The following is a 22,105-nucleotide window of genomic DNA, read 5'->3' as shown; positions in this document are numbered from 1 at the left end:
ATCACAACATGCCCTGCAAAAACAAGTTAGACGTCCTCTACTTTGTTGTTGCAAGTTTTACGTGGCTGCTACGGGCTTAAGCAAGAACCAATCTTACCTACGCATCAAAACCGCAAAGATAGTTTGTCAAGTTGGTGTTGTTTTAACCTTCGCAAGGACCGGGCGTAGCCACACTCGGTTCAACTAAAGTTGGAGAAACTATCACCCGCTAGCCACCTTTGTTCAAAGCACGTCGGGAGAACCGGTCTCGCGTAAGCGTACGCGTAATGTCTCTCCGGGCCGCTTCGTCCAACAATATCGCCGAACCAAAGTATGACATGCTGGTAAGCAGTATGACTTATATCACCCACAACTCACTTGTGTTCTACACGTGCAAATAACATCAACACATAAAACCTAGGCTCGGATGCCACTGTTGGGTAACGTAGTAATTTCAAAATTTTCCTACGCACACGCAAGATCATGGTGATGCATAGCAACGAGAGGGGAGAGTGTGATCTACGTACCCTTGTAGATCGACAACGGAAGCGTTAGCACAACGTGGTTGATGTAGTTGTACGTCTTCACGGCCCGACCGATCAAGCACCGAAACTACGGCACCTCCGAGTTCTAGCACACGTTCAGCTCAATAACGATCCCCGGACTCCGATCCAGCAAAGTGTCGGGGAAGAGTTCCGTCAGCACGACGGCGTGGTGACGATCTTGATGTACTACCGTCGCAGGGCTTCGCCTAAGCACCGCTACAATATTATCGAAGACTATGGTGGAAGGGGGCACCGCACACGACTAAGAATATGATCACGTGGATCAACTTGTGTCTCTAGGGGTGCCCCCTGCCTCCGTATATAAAGGATCAAAGGGGGGGTGCGGCCGGCCAGGAGAGGGCGCGCCAGGAGGAGTCCTACTCCCTCCAGGAGTAGGATTCCCCCCTTTCCTAGTTGGAATAGGATTCGGGAGGGGGAAAAGAGGAGAGAGAGAGAAGGAAGGGGGGGCGTCGCCCCCTCTCCTTGTCCTATTCGAACTAGGGGGGAGGGGCGCGCGGCCTAGCCCTGGCCACCTCTCCTCTCTTCCACTAAGGCCCACTAAGGCCCATATACATCCTGGGGGGTTCCGGTAACCTCCCGGTACTCCCGTAAAATCCCAATTTCACCCGGAACACTTCCGATATCCAAATATAGCCTTCTAATATATCAATCTTTATGTCTCGACCATTTCGAGACTCCTCGTCATGTCCCCGATCCCATCCGGGACTCCGAACTCCTTCGGTACATCAAAACTCATAAACTCATAATATAACTGTCATCGAAACCTTAAGCGTGCGGACCCTACGGGTTCGAGAACAATGTAGACATGACCGAGACACGTCTCCGGTTAATAACCAATAGCGGAACCTAGATGCCCATATAGGCTTCCAATATATCAATCTTTACGTCTCGACCATTTCGAGACTCCTCGTCATGTCCGTGATCACATCCGGGACTCCGAACAACCTTCGGTACATCAAAATGCATAAACTCATAATATAACTGTCATCGTAACCTTAAGCGTGCGGACCCTACGGGTTCGAGAACAATGTAGACATGACCGAGACACGTCTCCGGTCAATAACCAATAGCGGGACCTGGATGCCCATATTGGCTCCTACATATTCTACGAAGATCTTTATCGGTCAGACCGCATAACAACATACGTTGTTCCCTTTGTCATCGGTATGTTACTTGCCCGAGATTCGATCGTCGGTATCTTAATACCTAGTTCAATCTCGTTACCGGCAAGTCTCTTTACTCGTTCCGTAATACATCATCTCACAACTAACTCATTAGTTGCAATGCTTGCAAGGCTTATGTGATGTGTATTACCGAGAGGGCCCAGAGATACCTCTCCGACAGTCGGAGTGACAAATCCTAATCTCGAAATACGCCAACCCAACATGTACCTTTGGAGACACCTGTAGAGCACCTTTATAATCACCCAGTTACGTTGTGACGTTTGGTAGCACACAAAGTGTTCCTCCGGTAAACGGGAGTTGCATAATCTCATAGTCATAGGAACATGTATAAGTCATGAAGAAAGCAATAGCAACATACTAAACGACCGGGTGCTAAGCTAATGGAATGGGTCATGTCAATCAGATCATTTACCTAATGATGTGATCCCGTTAATCAAATAACAACTCTTTGTCCATGGTTAGGAAACATAACCATCTTTGATTAACGAGCTAGTCTAGTAGAGGCATACTAGTGACACTCTGTTTGTCTATGTATTCACACATGTATTATGTTTCTGGTTAATACAATTCTAGCATGAATAATAAACATTTATCATGATATAAGGAAATAAATAATAACTTTATTATTGCCTCTAGGGCATATTTCCTTCAATATGTTGGGTTCTTCTCCAAGATATACTTCGCAAAAGACTTGGAAGTTGCAAATATTTGATACAGAGTTGGGCCCGATGTCTTGAGGTCTGAGGTCAAAGAAGTGCAAAACATCCTTGAAGAACTTAGAGCTGGGTGGAGAAAAGCCCCGGCTCATATGATCAGTAAAAACGATCACTTCCCCCTCCTTGGGTTGAGGTTTTTCTTCTGATGGGTTAGGAGCACGATAAGACATGACTTCTTTCTTGGGCAGATAGCCAGTCTTCATGAAATCAGACAATGTGCTTTCAGTAACAATTGACTTAACCCAGTTACAGGCCATAGGAGCTTTGGGAGCTTTTGGTGCCATAATGCAGATGGAAGCATATGACAAAGATAAAAAATTCCGGTTCAGTTTAACCCGGAAGAGAGCATTTTTTAAATCCATTCAAGATGGCGGCTTAAGAAGGGGCGTAATGACATATGGCTAATGTGTGAAGATATTTAAGCCGCTACGAGTATCAGAAGCAGTTACATTATTTTAAATCGCCAGGAGCAAGCAAGGCTGACAAACAGTGTTGCCTTATTAAACCGGCCATACGAACTACCATGGTTAAACAGATCTAACAGATGCAGTTTTTTGACTAAGTATGGAACAAACATGTTTCGCAACTTGCAGTTATTATTTTGGATCAAACGGTCGTTCTGAAAAGAAAAATTCTAGACCTAAAACTAGTACAGATAAAGTTCATAAGCTCGAATGAAGCCTCTGTACAAAGGAAAGGGATCTATTTGCATTCGGAAATGGGTGCGAAACAGCCACCGCAACAGTTCTACACTATCTGAAGATCAGAAAAGGGCATCGAAGGTGAAATCTATCAAGGGTTTGTAAACGGGGGGCGACGAACACCGACGAACTCGAGAAGCCTTAATGCAGATCTAAGGCAGGGAAGGAAAGGAACTTACAGATGCAGACTGGCTGCGAAGGTCCGCCGTTGATCTCTGGTCGGATTCAGGTTGATGCAGCGGCCTGAGTTGGCGAAGACGAGGAGCTCGGCGGCGGCGGAGCTCGAGCTATAGAGAAATAGTGAGAGGAAGAAGATGACCGAAGGGGGAGAATGGAAAAGACCTAGGTCGTGCCTATTTATAAGGAAGGGTTGACTGGGAAGGCGCGAAAAACACTATTCTGATCTAGGGACCAGAATAGTTATTCTGATCACAACGTCGCTATATAGAGATCTCGAACGGAGGAAAATAGAGCTACATGTCGGCCCGTTGTGCACAACCCGAATGGCCCACTACCACAATCACGACCTTCTTCTCTCCCTCGACGACGCCTCACCGTCCCCCGATCCCTACCAACCAGACCACCACGCCGCCCCTCCCCTGCCTGCCGCGCCGCGCCGCCCGTGCCTGCCGGACCGCGCGGCCCCTCCCCGCCGGCATCTCATAGCCACGCCTCGCCGGCCTCGCGCCACCGTCCACCGGCTAACCCCCGCTGCCGCCCATCGTCCTTGCGCGCCGCGCCGCCGCCCCAAATCTCCACCGCCCACAGGCCTCGCGCGCCGCCGCGGGCCGTGGATCCGGGGCGCCGACGCCTGGATTTGGATCGCGCCCACCGCCGCCATGGTCCCCGACTGAAGACGAGCAAGCCCGCGGACCCCTCACTCACGTAGCCTCCTCCCGATGGGGATCCACCGTCGCGGCACTCATGTCGTTCGGCACCACTTCCGGGCGTTCAACGACGGAGCTCCTGGATGTTCACCACTTCAGCGCCCAAAACCCAACCATCCAGGGATCTCTGACACAACTACTCCACCCCTCTCCGCCCCTGCATCACCTCCTCCGCCAGCGTTGAAGCCGTCGTCGGCCCTGTGGAACAAACGCCAGCGCCGCCCCCCAAGAACCCGAGCCGCCGCCCGCCACCAAGATCCTGCACCGCTGCTAGTGGCTCCTCCCGAACCCAACGCCCTGCACCCCCATATCCTCCATGTCATGGTCGTCGCGCACACGCGAGGATGGTGCTGGCCTCCATGCTTTGGACCTGGAGAGGAGCTGGCTGGCTCACACCTAGGACGGCTTGGCATCAGTCCAACTACACTGTTAGTCCCCGTTCAGGTTCTGCCTTTTCTGTAAATCCCCTCCTGTGATTGCTGCATGTGTGAGCGGCTACTCCCCTAGTCCCCTGTTTCTTTGGAGATTTTTTTGCACAAGTTTCGTGAAAGTTGTGCTGATTTGATGCCCTCAACATGTTTGTGGTTATGTCTCTGATAACTAACATCAGCTTTTGTCCTTTGCCCAAATTATTGTGAGCAACGAATATTCATACATGTGTATTATATCAGTTCGTGTGGTAATACCTCTACAGAGCAAGTTCGGCTGGAATAAGATTCGCTGGAATTTGAGAACCTTTATCCAGATTTCGTCCTTCGTTTGCCACAAACTTCCAAGCATGATAGCCCCGAAAGCTATTTCCATAGATATGGGTTGTGTGGTGTTTCCAGCGCCTCAGATGAGGGCCAGAAAAGGTGCCAAACTCGAACCCAAACCCAAAGCAATCTACATTTGTTCGTGCAAACAACTCTGAATCTGAGCTCATAGCGAGCTCTACGACAGCTCTTTCGATTTTTGCTGTAACCGAGTGGTGACGGTTTGTTTCTACCATTTGATGTTTCATCCAAACAGAGCTTTACAACAAGAAAAGGATTACTTTTGGATCCCTTTTGAATCTGGAACTAAACGAAGTATGAAAATTTAGCGGAGTGTCCAACTATGAAAAAGGCATCCATTTCTGTTCTTTTCCCTATTGTAGACATATGTATCTCTCTTCTCTCATCAGTCCTCCATTCAGATTGTAGCTTTTGCTTTTGAGTGCAAAATTCTAGCTAGTACCAGCTAGTTAATTAGTGGGGAATCTGATCTGATATATATATAATATCAAGTAGTGTAATCTAAGGTATCACCTGGTGTTTTGTTTTTTCACATGACTATTTTTTTTCAGACTGTATGTATTGGAAGGGATGCATGATGCATCACGTCGTTTCGCTATGTAGATTCATCACTTCACCATTGTAAGCAACTAAAAATACTGACATATATAGTAGGATGCATGCATACATATCTTGCTTAATTATAGTAGTAGTGATCAGCATGTTTCCTGAAACTGATCCTACTTCCTCCTTGACAGCATTAACAGTAGTTTTTCTGTTCAGGTAAAATTAAGATAGCTTTATTTGTTTTTCTCTCATATATGGCGTTGGATTGTTAGATACTGGTTACATGAGATTGCCACAAACAAGCCAGAGCCAGGTTTTTACATTTAAATTGTTGTTCGAATGGCAGATACTATATGTGAATTCAAAGAATAAAAATTATGGAGTTTCATGAAAAAAATTAGTAGCACGCGAAGTTCATGTTTCAGAAAATTTCGAAGTTCACGTGTACGATGTACAGAAGAAAAATGACCAAATGAAAAAAGGGACCGCCTAACCTGTTTCACCGAAAAGCAAAAAATGCATAAAATGTCGCGACAAAATTCTATAAGAAGTTCAAATTTAAAAACCAAAGCAGGTCAACGTTAAAAAAATGAAGTTTTAATATCATAAAGACAAATTTGGAAGTTAAAAATAAATTGAGCGAGAAGTTAAAAAAAAGTAGTTCAAAAATCTTTATAACGGATTTTCCCCGTTTGTAAAAATATCAGAGAAGTTCAAATTAAAAAGAGGAGCATTTCAAACGATTGTATAAAAACTGATTTTCCCCATTCTATAAAAACTAGAAATTCAAAATTAAAGTAACCGCGCGGTATCATTGTTTTATATAAAAAAGCATTTTCCCCGTTACTAACCAATAAAACTAAGAAGTTCAAATTTAAAAATGCTGAAGTTCGATGTCTATAAAACATTAGGATTTTTCACATTATTAAAAAAACAAGAAGTTCAAAATTTTAAAACAAAGAGGTTAAAAAAACTCGAGTTTCCTCGTTACTAAAGAATAAAACTAAGAAGTTCAAATTAAAATAACAGAGAAGATTAAATTTGATAAAAAACTCAGATTCTCGTTCTAAAGAATAACTAATAATTTCAAATTAAAATAATAAAACAACAAAAAAAGTTTTAAAAAGATTTTCCCCGTTTTTTAAAAAAATTGGATTTTCCGCAATACTAAAGATTAAACCAAGAAGTTTAAAAATTAAATAACAAGAAGTTCAACTTTTAAAAATAGAGCACTTCAAAATTTCATAAAAAAAATTTAAGAAATAAAACCAGGAAGTCCATATTAAAAAGATGGAGAAGTATAGAAAACTCATATTTTCCTCGTTATTAAAGAATGAAAACAAGAAGTTCAAAAATGAAATAACAAGAAGTTCAACTTTTAAAAATAGGGCGCTTCCAAATTTCTTAAAAAAGATTAAGAAACAAACCAGGAAGTCCATATTAAAAAGATAGAGGAGTTCGATGATTATAGAAAACTCAGATTTCCCTCGTTATTAAAGAATGGAAACAAGAAGTTCAACTTTTAAAAATAGAGCACTTCAAAAATTCATAGAAAAAAATTAAGAAATAAAGCAAGGAAGTCCAAATTAAAAAGATGCAGAAGTTTGATGATTATAGAAAACTCAGATTTATCTCATTATTAAAGAATGGAAACAAGAAGTTTAAAAATAAAATAACTTCTAAAAAAGGTGTTGCTAGAAGTTCAAGTGCTCTGTCCGGGGAAGTTCAAAAATTCTTGTGAGAGAGGTTGAACAAAAATACATGACAGAAGTTCAAGATGAAAACAGCGGGAAGTTCAACTACTACACGAAATGTGTTTCAGATAGGAAAATAAGAATAGAAAACAAAAAGCTTAAAAGATTTTGTTGCTAGAAGTTCGCGTGCTACTCCCGGTGAAGTTCAAGATCTCTAGTGTGAGACGTCCGATCTTCAGTTACATGTAAAAAACAGGCAAAAACAACGGTGTTTTACGCATTCAAAAACATATTTTGAACCGTTGCGAGTATGAAGAACTCATCAACACAAAAAAGTTGCGTGGTTTTAATAGCTTTCCATCGGTATATCATTTGCTCAATTATGGTAAGTGGTTTGAGAACTACGGGCGAAAAACATCACATCAAAAAACAGAGTGAAGTTCAAATAGAAGTTCAAGTACTTCACGCGATGCATTTTCGACGAATCTGTTTCGCGATAAAGGCAGAACGAATGATCTCGCTGTTTTCGTAATTACTTGAAAACGGCTAGGAATTTGAGAAAGTCGTCAACATGAAAAAGATTCGCATTTTCCGTAGCTTTTCAACGGTATATAATTTGCACCATTCCGATAAAGTTTGTAGAAATTACTGCGAAAATACATTTTTAGCTATTTTTAAAATCGACTTAAAACCGTAAAGAATTAGGAGAAACAATACATATAAAAAAGTTTCACATTTGTTCAAGCTTTTCAACGCCATATCATTTGCTGCATTCGGACGCAAGGTTAAAAATGAGCTCGAAAATACGAACTCGGTAGGACTTGTACTGTTTTCTAAATTACTCTTAAAATGTTCAAAATTAGCTAAAACTTTCAACATGGAAAAGTAGCGCATTTTCATAAGCTTTCCAACGCCATATCATATGCCTCAATTGGATTAGCCGTTTAGAAATGACATCGAAAATACGAACTCGGTTGTTCGGTTTGCGAAATTTTACGTTTTTCCATATTACTCTTTCACCATAGGGAATTAGGGAAAACTTTCAATATGTGGAAGGAGCGGTTTTGCAGCAGCTTTTCAATGCCATATTATATGCCTCATTCTGATAAACGGTTTAGAAATGCGATCGAAAATACGATTCACATTTTTTGTATGAAGAAAAAACGGTTTTCAAAACTGCTCTTAAACCGCTTACATTTTGCCAAAAATTTAACTTAGGTCATGATACTGGTGTCCATGGCTTTCCAACGGTATATAGCAAGCCCCACTTGGGCAATATTGGCAGAAGTTCAACCTAGCACAAGGGGAAGTTCAGGTCGAACAACTCAGACAGTAAAATTGCAAAAAGCGTGAGTTCATCACGACCCGAGTGCAAAATTCGCCTATGAGCGAGATTCCTATTTAGAAGGTGTATTTAGTTGTTAAAATTTGTTTGTAGATTATACTAACATCATATAGAACACGACTAACAAGAATAATTCGCGGGGAAGCCACGGTTGCGAAGATAGCCCGAAGGTCGGGTTCGTACAGAGGGAAGTTCAGACGCGTTACTCAGACAGTTCAGGTTGTGATCAGAATATTATTCTGATCCCGTGATCAGAATAGTGTTTATGTATGTATATATATATATATATATATATATATATATATATATATATATATAGTGTTACTATTCATCACCCAGTGTGCAGAATAAGTTATTCTTCATCCGAGGTAATCTTACTATCATTTCATAATTAAATTACATTTGGAATTCAAATAGTTACATTTCTATTGATTCACTACGTAAAAATTGACATAAGAAAATAAAAATATAGGTCATAAGACAAGAAAATTTGCAGTTTATGTGTATTTTAGACTATGTTTTTACGTTTGCAATTTTACATAACATAAAATATTTTTTACGGCGATTATATATTTTCTTACTGTCTCTTTTTGCGTCGGAAATAAGACAAAACTTACGGAACATAAAATTACGATGCATTGATGGTAAAAAAGAGGGGGGTGAAGAATAACTATTTCTCACCTAGGGTGACGAATAGCGCGACCCTATATATATATAATCGAGATATGTTTTCTGTACATAATGCACATTTAAGTTAATCTAATTATTTTGGAAAAAAATAGAAAGGAAAAAGAGAAAACAAATAAAATATGAAAAAATATATTAGAAATATATGCCTACGGCTATGCCGTCGGCATATCTACAGCCACAGAAGGGTAGAGCCATGGATCGATGACGTGGCGTATGGCGCGGATCGATGACGTGGCACCGTCCATGGGCCAAGCCTATGCCGGCGGCAAGGCTATCGGCATAGATATGCCACCCCACGGACTGGTGAGCGTTTCGGATCGTTGACGTGGCAGATCACGCGGATCGATGACATGGCAGATATGCCGACGGCCACTGTTAGGCCCCGTCGGCGTAGGCTTCACGCCGTCAAAGGATGTCGCCGCCTGGGCAGTCGGGCCCACAGATATGCCGAAGGCAGCCTCTATGCCGCCGGCCGCCGTAGGCATATTTATTGGGATGCCGACGGCCCATCTGTGCCGACGGCCCATCTGTGCCGACGGCCCCCGTCGACATAGGTGGATGTATGCCGATGGCTTTTCTACGCCGACGGCCTGACCTGGGCCGTCGGGATAGATCCGTCGATGCCGACGGGGGCCGTCGGCATAGATTTGGCCGTCGGCAATTGGGTAAATTCTGGAAGTGGAGGAGGTTAACCTTGATGGGCAGGTGGTGCCTCGGAAGGACACCTTTCGATATTTGGGGTCAATGCTGCAGGAGGACGGGGGTATTGGTGAAGATGTGAACCATCGAATCAAAGTCGGATGAATGAAGTGGCGCCAAGCTTCTGGCATTCTCTGTGATAAGAGAGTGCCACAAAAGCTAAAAAGGCAAGTTCTACAGGATGGTTGTTCGACCCGCAATGTTGTATGGTGCTGAGTGTTGGTCGACTAAAAGGCGACATGTTCAACAGTTGGTGTGGCGGAGATGCGTATATTGAGATGGATGTGTGACCATACGAGGAAGGATCAAGTCCGGAATGATGATATACGAGGTAGAGTTCGGGTGGCACTAATTGAAGAGAAGCTTGTCCAACATCGTCTGAGATGGTTTGGGCATATTCAACGCATGCCTCCAAAAGCTCCAGTGCATAGCAGAAGGCTAAAGCGTGCGGAGAATGTCAAGAGAGGTCGGATAAATCAAATTTGACATGAGAGAAGTCAGTTAAGAGAGACCTGAAGGATTGGAGTATCACCAAAGAATCTTGATTGCAGCGATTTTGGTAGGTGTACTCCACAAACTAACAAAAAATGAGATGCAGTAGCAACGACATGTAGATACACAAACATTTCAGATCCTACTACTCCAGATGTACTCTAGAATCACAAGCACAAGCAACTTCAGTCAAAATCTTCAGTCAAGCAACCTTTTCAGAGTACAGTACAAATATTACTACAAGCACAAGCAGTACAAATATTACTAGAATTTGCTCTGATTTTTGACAGTAAGAATATGAATGAAAATGCAAGGAGTAAATAAAAATTATGTTTTTCTTAACTAAATATTCCCCCAGAAAACTAGATTCTCTTTCAAAATCTATCCTGAAGGCCATTTGACTTGGATGTACACTGAACCTGAATTCGAGAACATTTCAAGTGCAACAAGATTAAAATAAGAACCTTCCACCAATTGGTTGTACACCGAACAAGCTCTACTTCTGTCCCAAGTTGACAGCACACTGAACTTGCATGCTCAAGTTGATCAGCTCTACTTCTGAACTTGCATGTGTTGCTGCACACTTGTCTTTCAGTTCAATGTGCTCAAGCTCGGTTCTTCCTGAGACTGAGAACAGCACAGCAGTCCCTACTAGAATGCCACATTAATTCGGTCTTTCCTTTTTTTTATTCCCTACTAGAATGGTTATGGTTGGTGTTAAAAAATTCAAAGGTCTGTGTAGAGTTGCATTCCTATCTTAGTGAAGCTGCTGGGAGATGTTTTAAAGATGTTTATGTCACTGCAATGAAAGAGATCCGGGCAAGCTGGGATGGAAAGACTACTGTAAGTGGGCATCCATTGATTTCAATTCACTTGTTAGGTTGTTAGTTCTACTCCTGGGTAAATGTTCAATGTAAACTCTTACAAAAATTAGTTTTTGCAATCAGCACCCATTACATAACCTGTTGTTCACTAAGTCCTCTAGTGGATTTTGTTATTACTCCCATCTTATGCAGTACTCCTTGGGATACAATATGTTGTGAAGAAATCTTTGGATGGACAAAGTGGGGAAGAAGTGGTAACCTAGTGGTCGCAGTTCCCGCAGGCCAAGAGGAGCACTTTCTGGTCCATATTGTCATGACGGATACAATATGTTGTTGCGTCCCCAAAAAAGAGAGAATGAAACCAAGTTCCGGTGATCTGCACGACTGCACTAAGATCCATCACCCAAACAAAGCTGCTGATTCAATGGAGTAGAACTAACAAGGAAAACAGGGAAACATTTCCATTCACGACCACACTAAGTGGTTGTTTGGATAGCTAGTATTAGGAAAACCAGTTTTAAGAGGATTTTTAGGAAAAACCAGTTTTAAGTTGTTGTTTTCGTAAAACTAGCTTATAAAATACTTTGTTTTGACGTGATTGATCATGCTGCAATATCACACAACCGAGGCTTTCATGCCAACGCTACTTCGCGTCATCCTCAACATTAAAGAAATAGGCAAATAGCCCAAGTGGTTCACGCGAGAGGTGAGGACTGGGGAGATCGAGGAAGGGAGGCACGACCACGCCTAAGACGCCTACAATGGCAGAGTTCGTGCTGCTCCTGATGGGCCTGTCACGGACACGGACCTGGGCGTGCTCGGCCTCGTCATGTCCGGCAACTTCCAGGGCGTGCGTGCATCCAGCAGGGAGATCGGGCACCACAGCGTGCGCGTCAACCTCATGTACCCAAGTGGCATCGCCATGCCGCTGAGCTGCGTCGTGGTGTGCATCAACGCCGAAGAGATGGTGGCCATGACAGAAGGTGTTGCGCGCGGCCAACCTGAGCAGCATGACGGTACATAGAACGGCTGAGACACAGACACGACGGCCACGGCGCCGCTTAGCACGCCAATGGTTAGGAGCAATGTGGGCGTCGTCCTGGCCGAGGAGCACAGCAGGGTACCTGGAACAACTGACATACAGACACAGCGGCCGTGGCGGCGCCTAGCATTCCAGCGGTCCGGAGGAACACGGCCGTCGTCCTCGTTGAGGAGCAACAGCCATGGCGGCCATGGCGGCGCCTAGCATGCCAGTGGTCCGGAGGAACACGGCCGTCGTCCTCGTCGAGGAGCAGCAGCCACGGCGGCCGTGGCGGCACCTAGCATGCCAGCGGTCCGAAGGAACACGGTCGTCGTCCTCGTCGAGGAGCAGCAGCCACGGTACCTGAGCGGCTGATGAAGGACTTGCGATCCAGCTACTGGTTTGTGGAAAAACGACTAATAGGCATTTTTCCATATACTCGTTTTTTGGTTTTTGGAAGACCAAGTTTTTCTTATCCTGAGATTTGTTGGGCTAAACAAACATGGTTTTAGGTGGTTAGACTCCTAAACGTGATTAGTGGAAACAGGTTTGGTATAAACTCCTTATCCAAACCCCTAAGATCCATCACCCAAACAAGGAAACAAGGAAAGCTCCTCTATCAGGCTAAGAATACGACAGAAAGTAAAGAAATATTTTTGTCCCTATTCAGTTATACAGTGTGAAAGATAACTACAGCAAACGTTCTGAAGATTTCTGTTGCATTGAGATACAGTATGAAAGATAACTACAGCAAACGTTCTGAAGATTTCTGTTGCATTGAAATACTGTACAATGATCATCCAAGAAATTCAGAAACAGGATATATGCATTGTAACAGGGATAGTGTACAACGATCGTGCCAGGCTAGGAATATGACATAAAGTAAAGAAATACTTTTGTCCCTGTTCGGTTATACAGTATGAAAGATAACTACAACAAACTTTCTGAAGATTTCTATTGCATTGAGATATTGTAGAACGATCATCCCAGAAATTCAAAAACAGGATATATACATTGTGACAGGGATAGTGTACAACGATCATGTGCGTCTGCTGGAAGTACTTGAATTGATCAAAATTCTGCATTGTGACAGGGATAATGATGATATGGTCAGATGAACTTCTTGAGAGCAACATAGATGAGGACTGAAACCCTGTGTCCTTGCCTGAGCAGCTAGCTGGACTGCCTACGACGGACTACTGCGTGCAAGAAATGCAAGTTCAAGCTGACCAGACCCGTGTGTGTTCAAGCTCAGTCACTAGTTGATTCCTTAGTTCCCGCGGCTGCAAGAAAGATATCAGCCGGTATACAATATCAGCAGGGTCCCAGAGGATCTTATAGCTTGAAAGATCAAGTAATTGTGAATGGTTCATAAATGACAATAGCAACTCCCACCCAAACAACAGAAGAAGAAAAATTCAAACTCCCCACGTCCAGCAGTGAGGATTGGTCACCCACCCATCACATAAAACGCACATACCATTCACATAAAACTCCCAGGTAGGCAATCTATCCTCAACGACTTGTCATAGATTTTTTTTAGTTTTCATAAGAATCCTTAACTTCCAGATTTTCTGCAGCTTAAGGATTAGAAACTCCCTTATAAGCTAACCAACAACATTGATACAGTAGAGTACTCATTTTTATCAAATTCCCATATCACACAGATGACCATCAATGTGTAACTAACTAATTAAGAGATTCATATAAAGTGTTTTGACAATACCTCTCTCTTTCAGTGAATTGAAACGATTTCTCGTCATCGGACCAACAAACGGCAGATCTTCAAGAATAGGAATGTCGACGTGTTGATTACGTATTGAATCATCTGCAGTTTGCCGTGCCTGCACGGTCACTCTGCGACCTAACTGAACTTCCTGAGTTTGAGGTCCAACTCTCCCAGCTTCTGCATAATTAGTGCAACAGAAAAAAAAAGGCCACTGTTATGGTATATAAGTAGTTCTTCGCAAAGTAATTATTTCTCTACATGTATTTTTGTCATAGTATTCTGAATTAATCATGTACAATCTCATGTCAAAGAGCTATTACTATTTGCTTAAATAAAAGAATTACCTCTTCTTTTCTTCAGCTCAAGAGTACCCCAAAAAAGCAATCCTATTAGCACCACAGCCAGTAAGAGCACTAAAAGCCAACGAAGAGATTTGACATTCTTTGGTTTGCTAGCAATAATAGCCACTTCAGGTATCTTCTGGGTCGGAGCAACTTCAGTCACTGTCGCTGTTGGTGCCGATGAGCAATTCTGTGCATCTTCAAGTAATTCTGGATGTTGCCCTCCACACGACGTATATTTCATGAGAAAGTTATCCAATTCTGTACCGTCATTCATCAATTTGCAAATACAGCCTTTAGAATCCAAAGCTGGAACTAAAAGTTCACAGCAAATAGGTTCTGGCTGTGTTGGAATGCACGCTACAGCAATTTTCCTAGATAACAAGTAATGATTACTGCAAAACTCGGACTCTGAAAGTTGTACAATCTGTCTTGCCTCGGACAAAGGGAGAAACATGGATACAATGATCAACAATAAGTAGCCAGTGAACCAAAAGCCCTGTTTCATCACGGAAATAAAACTATTAAAAATTATAGGGACATTTACATTTTTTCCCTAATTTCTGCCCGGCCTCATCTTTACCCCAAAATAAAAACAGTGCTTTGCTATAGCCCTGTTCCGTCTAGTGTCCTAGAGTGCTCAGCTATACCCCTCTTTCGTCTAGTGTCTTATGAAAATACTCCTCCGTGCTGTTTCTGTCTGGTTCTGGTCAAAGGCCTTTGACCAGACAGAAACAGCACGGAGGAGTATTTTCATAAGACACTAGACGAAAGAGGGGTATAGCTGAGCACTCTAGGACACTAGACGTTTGACCAGACAGAAACAGCACGGAGGAGTATTTTCATAAGACACTAGACGAAAGAGGGGTATAGCTGAGCACTCTAGGACACTAGACGGAACAGGGCTATAGCAAAGCACTCTTTTTATTTAGGGGTAAAGATGAGGCCGGGCGGAAATTAGGGGGGAATAAAATTGGCCCAAAATTATATGAAAAGCTAACAAGGTCATATCATTCAAATGAAGAACCATACCTTATGAATCATTAATTTTTTTTGTTGCCCAAGTGATACATAAGTGCCACTTGATAACTGAGTGCTTTCCACTTTTGATGATGAAAGATTCTGTGAAGAACATACATGATAAACTCAGATAATAGAAAAAACAATCACACCAAAACTGCAATACGAAAATCAACCCAAAACATAGAAGTATCCTTGGTTGTAACGAAGCTCTAACATAAACTTTGCCCCTTGTTTGTGTGGTTGTCAAATTTTGTCCATTTGCCTATGCTAGTTCATTTTTTCTTGCCTACATGAGCAAGCAAAACCTTGGCCAGCTTAAAAAATTGTAGAGTAGACTTAGGGATGTAAACGGATCGAATCGGATAACGCTTTTACCATATCCTTAATCATATTTTTTTGGTCGGATTCGGATCAGAGCGAATAATGATCGGATGCGGATTCGAATGCGGATTATATCAGATTACGGATTCGAAGCGGATTTGGACAAGAAACGGACAAAAAATATTGATGTAGATATTTTTCGTAATATATTTCTACATGTGATCTATACAGAGAAGAACAATACGAATATATGTAACCAACCAGTTCTTATTTACTGCTTATAATGGGATTACTAGCTTACAAGCTGCAACAAGCATGACCGCCGGTTCTTGTACGTGCAGTTTTAGTACAGTACGTGTTCTTAATGGGATTAATAGCTTACATCACAGATTTATATAATTATGTTGTTCTCTAACCTACAATAAAATTGGTTTAAATAATAGCTAAGTTAACTACTAAGTAGTACAGTATGCTGTTCTTAAGTTTATTGGCTGTGCTTGTACGTGCATGTAAGACTCTAATAAGGAATTAGTTATATTATATTTATATGTGATTCTAAAAAGTGGACTATTTGTGTATTTGGGCTAGACTTATCGGATAATCCTATTTGACAATGTCGGATAATCCTAAAAAAAATACCGGATAATCCTAAAAAAATACATGATACATGTAAAAGGTGGGTTATACCGAAGATACTGTTTTTGTGCCATCTTCAATGGTGCTTGCATTTGCATCACTTGTTGCAGCAGCCTTTGTAGTAACACCTTCAGCGAAACCATATTCTTCACACTTTGAGATTATACATGCCTATAAAGATGGTACACGACATTAAGGAATAACTCCAGAATTATTATAACTTTACTAATTGATAAATTGTAGGCGTTGATATTTTTCATATAAATATAGTCAAACTTTAAACTAAAAAGGACCGGAGGGAGTACCGTTTCATCTGAAGTGATGTCTGCTTCTATTTGATCAGACATAACTTTGAGAGCCTTGTCATTTTGTAACTCAGCTAATTTGGTGTACCTGGAGAATGGAACATAGCAAATGGACAAGTTAACTATAATTAAGTGTAGAAAGTGATAATAAAACAGAGAGAGATTAAGCTACCAACTTGTGAGGAAGCATGTCGAAGAGGCTAACCAGCCTTTGAGATGCATATGCACTCAGCCTATGCGCATGAGGACCCATGATTGCTAGAATTACAAGACAGTTTGTGTGAAGGTAGACATCCTGCAAGTACAGACAAGCTTGCCATTAGACAGTTATGAACCAGTAGTTTCACATGCAAAAGGGAACTTCTAGAGGTATGATCGGAAGTCCTCCTTGCAAATGGAAACTTCTACATAGGCAAGTGCGACATGCATCATGAAAGAATTCATTAAATAAACTAAACCTAGTTAATTTTGGTACCAATTTGTGCACATTAGCATTGAAGGTTGAATCTTGACTGGGTATCAGGAGAATTATCAACAGCATGTAGATCTGATTGGAAGTCTTCCTTGATGCATCATAGAGCATTTCAAAGGTAGGCATAAGCTGTCAACAAAATCAAAACTATAATAACTCACGATATTGGGGAAAAACAACTCAGGCAGTCGATAAATGGTATTTGCTAATATATGTAATCAAAGGCTACCTTACATGTATAGAGTATGTGTTGGATCATTACTTTAGATATTACTCCTAATAATGTTTCATGCTGACTGAGATAGTCACTGATTTACTATGTGTTTCACCAACAGATAGAATATGCCAATTCATGGAAGTATAGGAAAAATAAGTCATGGTGCAGCTCTTACTAATGAAAAACATATTAACATATTAACCACTGATATATTCTCTCACTAAAAGGGGAAAATAGTTTAAATGCAACTGTCTTTTTAACTCAAAGCATATTTTGTTCGACTATTAAATGCCCACATGCTCCAATGCTCCAACAAGAAGGGTTGTAAAAGTAGTTACAAGAAAACATACCAAAGTATCCAAGTCTGTTCGAACCAGAACATACTCCTGAAAATCGCAGTTCCCATGGACCAGAGAATAGAGCAACAAAACTGAGCTCTCATCTTTTAAGCATCTGTATGGATAGTGGAAAAAAATGAATTACACACCACAAAGGTCTTTTGGTACATAGTAACTTACATCCTGAAACAAGATGAACATACATGATCCTCGATCTTGAATAAATAATGATAGGTCCTAGATAATGGGCCCACAGAAGATGTCAAAATATATAATTCTAAAACATTAGTTTCGAATTACTAACAGCAGTCTCATTACTACCATCAAACCCTGCTACATGACTCCATTTTGCAATGCAGCGTTAACTGTTCAGTGTTATTCATAATCTATAGATCACCAAAATCATCGCTGAGTGCAGTGTTGTTTTTATCCATCAAATTTGATATTAGACCGGAATAATTGCTACATTTTCATTTGTTAAGAAAAAGGAAATAATCTCATTGTTTTCGGCCCCAGAAATATTTTGTGAAATTGTACAAATCTAATAAATAAAGTACGAGCATATCACTGAATTAGCATGATGATGTATTACTTACGTGCCAAGAGCATCAAACAGCGATGCAAAAGACAGCCTGACAACAGGTCCATTTTGAGCATTTCCCTCAACATCAGCACGATCAACTGCAGCATAATTCATTTCTGCAATTGTTTAGTGATACATATGAGTATATCAGTGCCACAATTTCTCTATATTGCAGGTGTATCTTACATTGAATATCCTTAGCATTGTTTAGCGCCTTACAGTAAGGGTTCTCATGAAAAGCTGGTGCATCCTTGACATTGGTAGGGCCTAGTTGGTTAGTATACTAAGGTTACCAGCATTTGCCACACTTATTTATGCCAAACATGACTAAGGTTAGGCGATCAAAATGGGTGCCACACTTTGCTAAACTTGGGACGATCAAAATGGGTGCCACACATTGACAGGCTAAGGTAAACTTGTCAGACCCGTGTTGCAGGAAAGGAATATTGTTACAAGTGTGGCTCTGAACCAAACATGTGATTAAGGGGTTCTGTTCCCAGCCTAAGCCTGCAATGCCTAATCCTAGGCACGCAACAATTGCTTATGTGGGTATTTTGGTTGGTGCCACAGTTGTGCCTTGCCACCTCACATTCAGTCAAAACTTACCGACTTGTGGTGTGGCAAAGTGTGGCATGGTTAGTCAATCAAACAACCAGGCCCTGAATTTTGGCAAATAATACAGTAGTCACAATAAAGGTGTAAAATGGCCTAGCATCATCTATTATACCAAAAATCTCAGATATGATTACTACCAAATAAGTCAATACATTATGAGCAAAAAATTAACCATAAGATGAAAATGTTCGGAGTATTGACATCACGTGAGTGAGTTGCATTCACATGATCACGTGAGTGAGTTGCATTCACATGATCACGTGAGTGAGTTGCATTCACATGACGTCAATCGTGAGGATACATAAACTATAAGCATGTTCTGTGGAAATATAACCCGCATTACCAGCTGCTGAACCAATTCGTTGCATAACACCAGACCCACCATCATCAGAGAAAACAGGGTGTGAACCATTTGAAGGGATTTGTGGCCATCTTACAAAATTAAGTAGAAACTTTTGAACAACCGAAGCTACTATGGAAGCATCCTGCAGAAGACAGATGTGGCAAAGGAACACATCCCCAATTTAGCTCAATAATATCTGTAAATAAATCATCATGCATAATGCATCAGCAGATTCCATTTTTACCTGAAGCATAGCCGCATCAATGAAAGGATGCACATCTTTTGGTTCTGGAGATGGTCCAGAACATAACTGAGTCGACAAAAGGACTAGCATCAAGTTTAGAAGCTCCTGATGTAGGTAGCATGACTCCGGACTGCATATAGAGATATTAAAGCAGTGGAATTCAAATGGCAAATAAGAATTCTAAAAATGAAAACTAGATAGATATACACCATCCAACAAGATACCTTATATCTACACTACCAATGTAGTTCCGCACCCCTTTCATCAGAAAATACTCCACACTTTGGTCTAGGAGGAGCATGGAAATATGAAATATCATTAGAGTTTACTATATCAGACATACAACAAACAATTGTAGAGCATTTGGAATTTGAATTATCATTTACCAGAAGGAAAATTATCCAGCCCCTTGTCATCTTTGTTCGTGTCAAGGCATAGCTCTTGCCAATTATCTGCCTTGGCGTTCTCAGTAATGAGCTTGAGAAATATGGATGAGATGTAGGCAGCATTAATAGCCTTTCTATAGACGCTAGAAGATACAGAAGAAGCCGATGTGCACTCTTGCAAACACCAAACCAAATCAATCAAGATCTTTGCAAGATACTTCGTATGGTAGTTGTTTTGTGCTGCACATACACATAACCCAGACTGTCAGACCAATGAGCCAAAGACAATTATGATTTAAGTACAGGAACTAATAATACAAATTCTGTCAAAGCATTAGAACCATAAGGTTAACACTTAACAATTGGTATAATCAAGTAAAATATTTAGGGATGAACTATAGCGTGACGGCATGGCGTGATGCGCGCCATACCGCGTGATATGCCCGCATCACTTTGCGTCATTCACATCACAGCCATGCACTCAGCCGTGTGGGGCCTGATCGCACGTGCCGAGCACACCACACTGTGCAAAGGGGCAGCGAACATTCACGCCCTAAAAATATCAAAATATTTATATCATGCAAGTGGCTCCGATAACATGAAACTACTTAGAAAGATTGGGTTGGTGATCGTGGTATGACACGCCTTTCCCCTTTCAGCTTCCCAGAAAATATCTAAGATGTTGCACTTCTATCCATATCAATGTACATAAAAGTGTTAAGTGGAAGGTAGGCATACCATACTAACAGGTAGTTAAACATACAACTCAAGCATCCATAGGATATGCCTACCTTCCATTTTAACATTCTGAACACAACAAACAGCAGATGGACAAAAATGTGAGTCATAATATACACATTTAACTACCAAAAATAACCTATGGGCAGATGTTGACAAAGGCCCACATACATAAGTGATTCCTTCATACCATTTTTTTGTCCTAGTTTTTTTTCCTGTTTTTTGTTGCTGCATTATATATTTGTGGGAGTTTAGATGTGACATCCTTAAAAAACATCTAGATGTGAATTAGACAAACTGAATCTCATAACCCCCCCCCCCCCCCCCAACTGATTTCCAGCTGTGGGGCCCGTGACATCCAATAAAATCACAACACGTCAGCTTTTTTCTTAGAAGTCCCATAGGCTCTACTTAGGTGTAGCATTGCTCTTTAACTACCTATTAATATTCTATCTTGTTTACTACAAACCAGACTAAGTTAAAAAAATCATCGATTCCATCACACAGGCCAATTCACCAATGAAGTCCCTCACTGCTGGCAACATGAATCGCAAATGCAGGTCTCAAGCCCCTAGTTTACACATTGATGCTTCACCAGAGTTAAACTCTGGAACCAACAGATCATTGCAATGTTCAATACACTATAACAAGCACTTAAATCCTTCGCCCTAACTACAATTAGCCAAATCATCTATTTGCATTGTCACCCACCATAAAGAATTTCAGGACAAGAATCCATAATTTGCCTTTCTTACTTAAAAGGTAAGATTTCTCTCTTGTTCAACAAAGTACCCAAGCACTAAATTAAAGTAGGCCCAGGAACTCTCATGGTATAAATTAAAATTACAAAAGTTTCATATATTGCAACGCACTAAGCTCAGTCATCCTTGATCACACAGTAAATTCGGTCGGGCAAATGCATGCCTTGTTTCCTTCCAATCTACTAAGCTCGCCACCTAAATTCCCATTCTAAGCACCAATGCAGGTCGCAGTCAGACAGAAATCAACGCCCCTAAAGACACAGTAAACACGGCAAAAGTGCCCGAAATGCCACATCAACCCTGCCATCTCACCTCAACGCAGCACATAACCGTGCGAGAGATCCACAGTCGCGCATGCATAAATCACATGATCCGCATTGCCCCCGCAGATCAAACCCCACAAAACAGAAAGTAATCACCACCCGAAGCAACAGCGAGAACGGGGGGAAACGGAAGCGATCAGAGCTACCGCAGGGAGGAGGCGTGGCGTGGATCTCGAGCCGTCGGTCCTTACCGAAGGGGTGGCAGGCCTGCAGCACGCGGTCCCGCGGCCCCTGCAGGGTGAGGGGCAGCTCGAGCAGCTGCCTCCAGAACTCGGAGGAGATCGGGTAGGCCTTGTCGCCGACGAGCGCGGCGAACATCTGCTCCGCCGCCCCCAGCGACGCGGAGCCCGCCTCGCGCAGCCTCGGCGTCGACGGCGCCTCCCCCGGCGACGCGGAAACCGCCTCGCCCAGCCTCGGTGTCGACGGCGCCGCCCCCATTGGATCTGAGAGGGCGCCGCCGAGCGCGTTGGGCTCGGCGGGGGAACTAGGGTTTGAGGGCGGCGGGGATTGTGCGAGGGAAAATGGCAAAAGTGGAGGCGGGACGACGCGAAGGTTTTAGATGGAGACTTCGGGCGGAAGGAAGGGGAGGAGGAAGAGGGGAAGGGGCGCC

The 22,105-nt window shown here is 42.1% G+C and overlaps 1 protein-coding gene across 2 annotated transcripts; it reads right to left on the bottom strand.

Annotated features, from left to right (window-relative positions):
- Positions 1 to 12,928: 12,928 nt before the first annotated feature.
- LOC123150011 (dymeclin) lies at positions 12,929 to 22,105 on the bottom strand. Of its 2 annotated transcripts, none has more exons than XM_044569810.1 (15): positions 21,687 to 22,105; positions 19,674 to 19,913; positions 19,512 to 19,575; positions 19,288 to 19,417; positions 19,044 to 19,185; positions 18,099 to 18,201; positions 17,515 to 17,617; positions 16,951 to 17,076; positions 16,652 to 16,770; positions 16,476 to 16,563; positions 16,222 to 16,341; positions 15,223 to 15,312; positions 14,194 to 14,689; positions 13,847 to 14,026; positions 12,929 to 13,403 (listed from the first exon to the last, which is right to left on the bottom strand). In XM_044569810.1, the coding sequence occupies exons 1-15, from the start codon at positions 21,931 to 21,933 to the stop codon at positions 13,372 to 13,374; spliced, it is 2,280 nt and encodes a 759-aa protein (XP_044425745.1). In that variant the 5' UTR covers positions 21,934 to 22,105; the 3' UTR covers positions 12,929 to 13,371. The 2 variants fall into 2 exon arrangements, with proteins under 2 accessions (XP_044425745.1, XP_044425746.1); XM_044569811.1 differs by having other exon boundaries at positions 18,099 to 18,183.

This window comes from Triticum aestivum, chromosome 7A, assembly GCF_018294505.1.
Source record: "Triticum aestivum cultivar Chinese Spring chromosome 7A, IWGSC CS RefSeq v2.1, whole genome shotgun sequence".
Lineage (NCBI taxonomy): Eukaryota > Viridiplantae > Streptophyta > Magnoliopsida > Poales > Poaceae > Triticum > Triticum aestivum.
Note: the sequence above shows the minus strand (reverse complement) of the source record. Positions and strands in the feature narration are given on the sequence as shown.

Bases quoted from the DNA above. Each gene is read 5' to 3' on its own strand.
- LOC123150011 (XM_044569810.1), bottom strand. From the start codon at position 21,933: ATGGGGGCGGCGCCGTCGACACCGAGGCTGGGCGAGGCGGTTTCCGCG. The intron at 16,771-16,950 runs GTACCAAAATTA...CTGTACTTGCAG, and splicing joins ATGCTAATGTGCACAAATTG to GATGTCTACCTTCACACAAA. The intron at 15,313-16,221 runs GTATAACCCACC...TGTTCTTCACAG, and splicing joins GCACAAAAACAGTATCTTCG to AATCTTTCATCATCAAAAGT.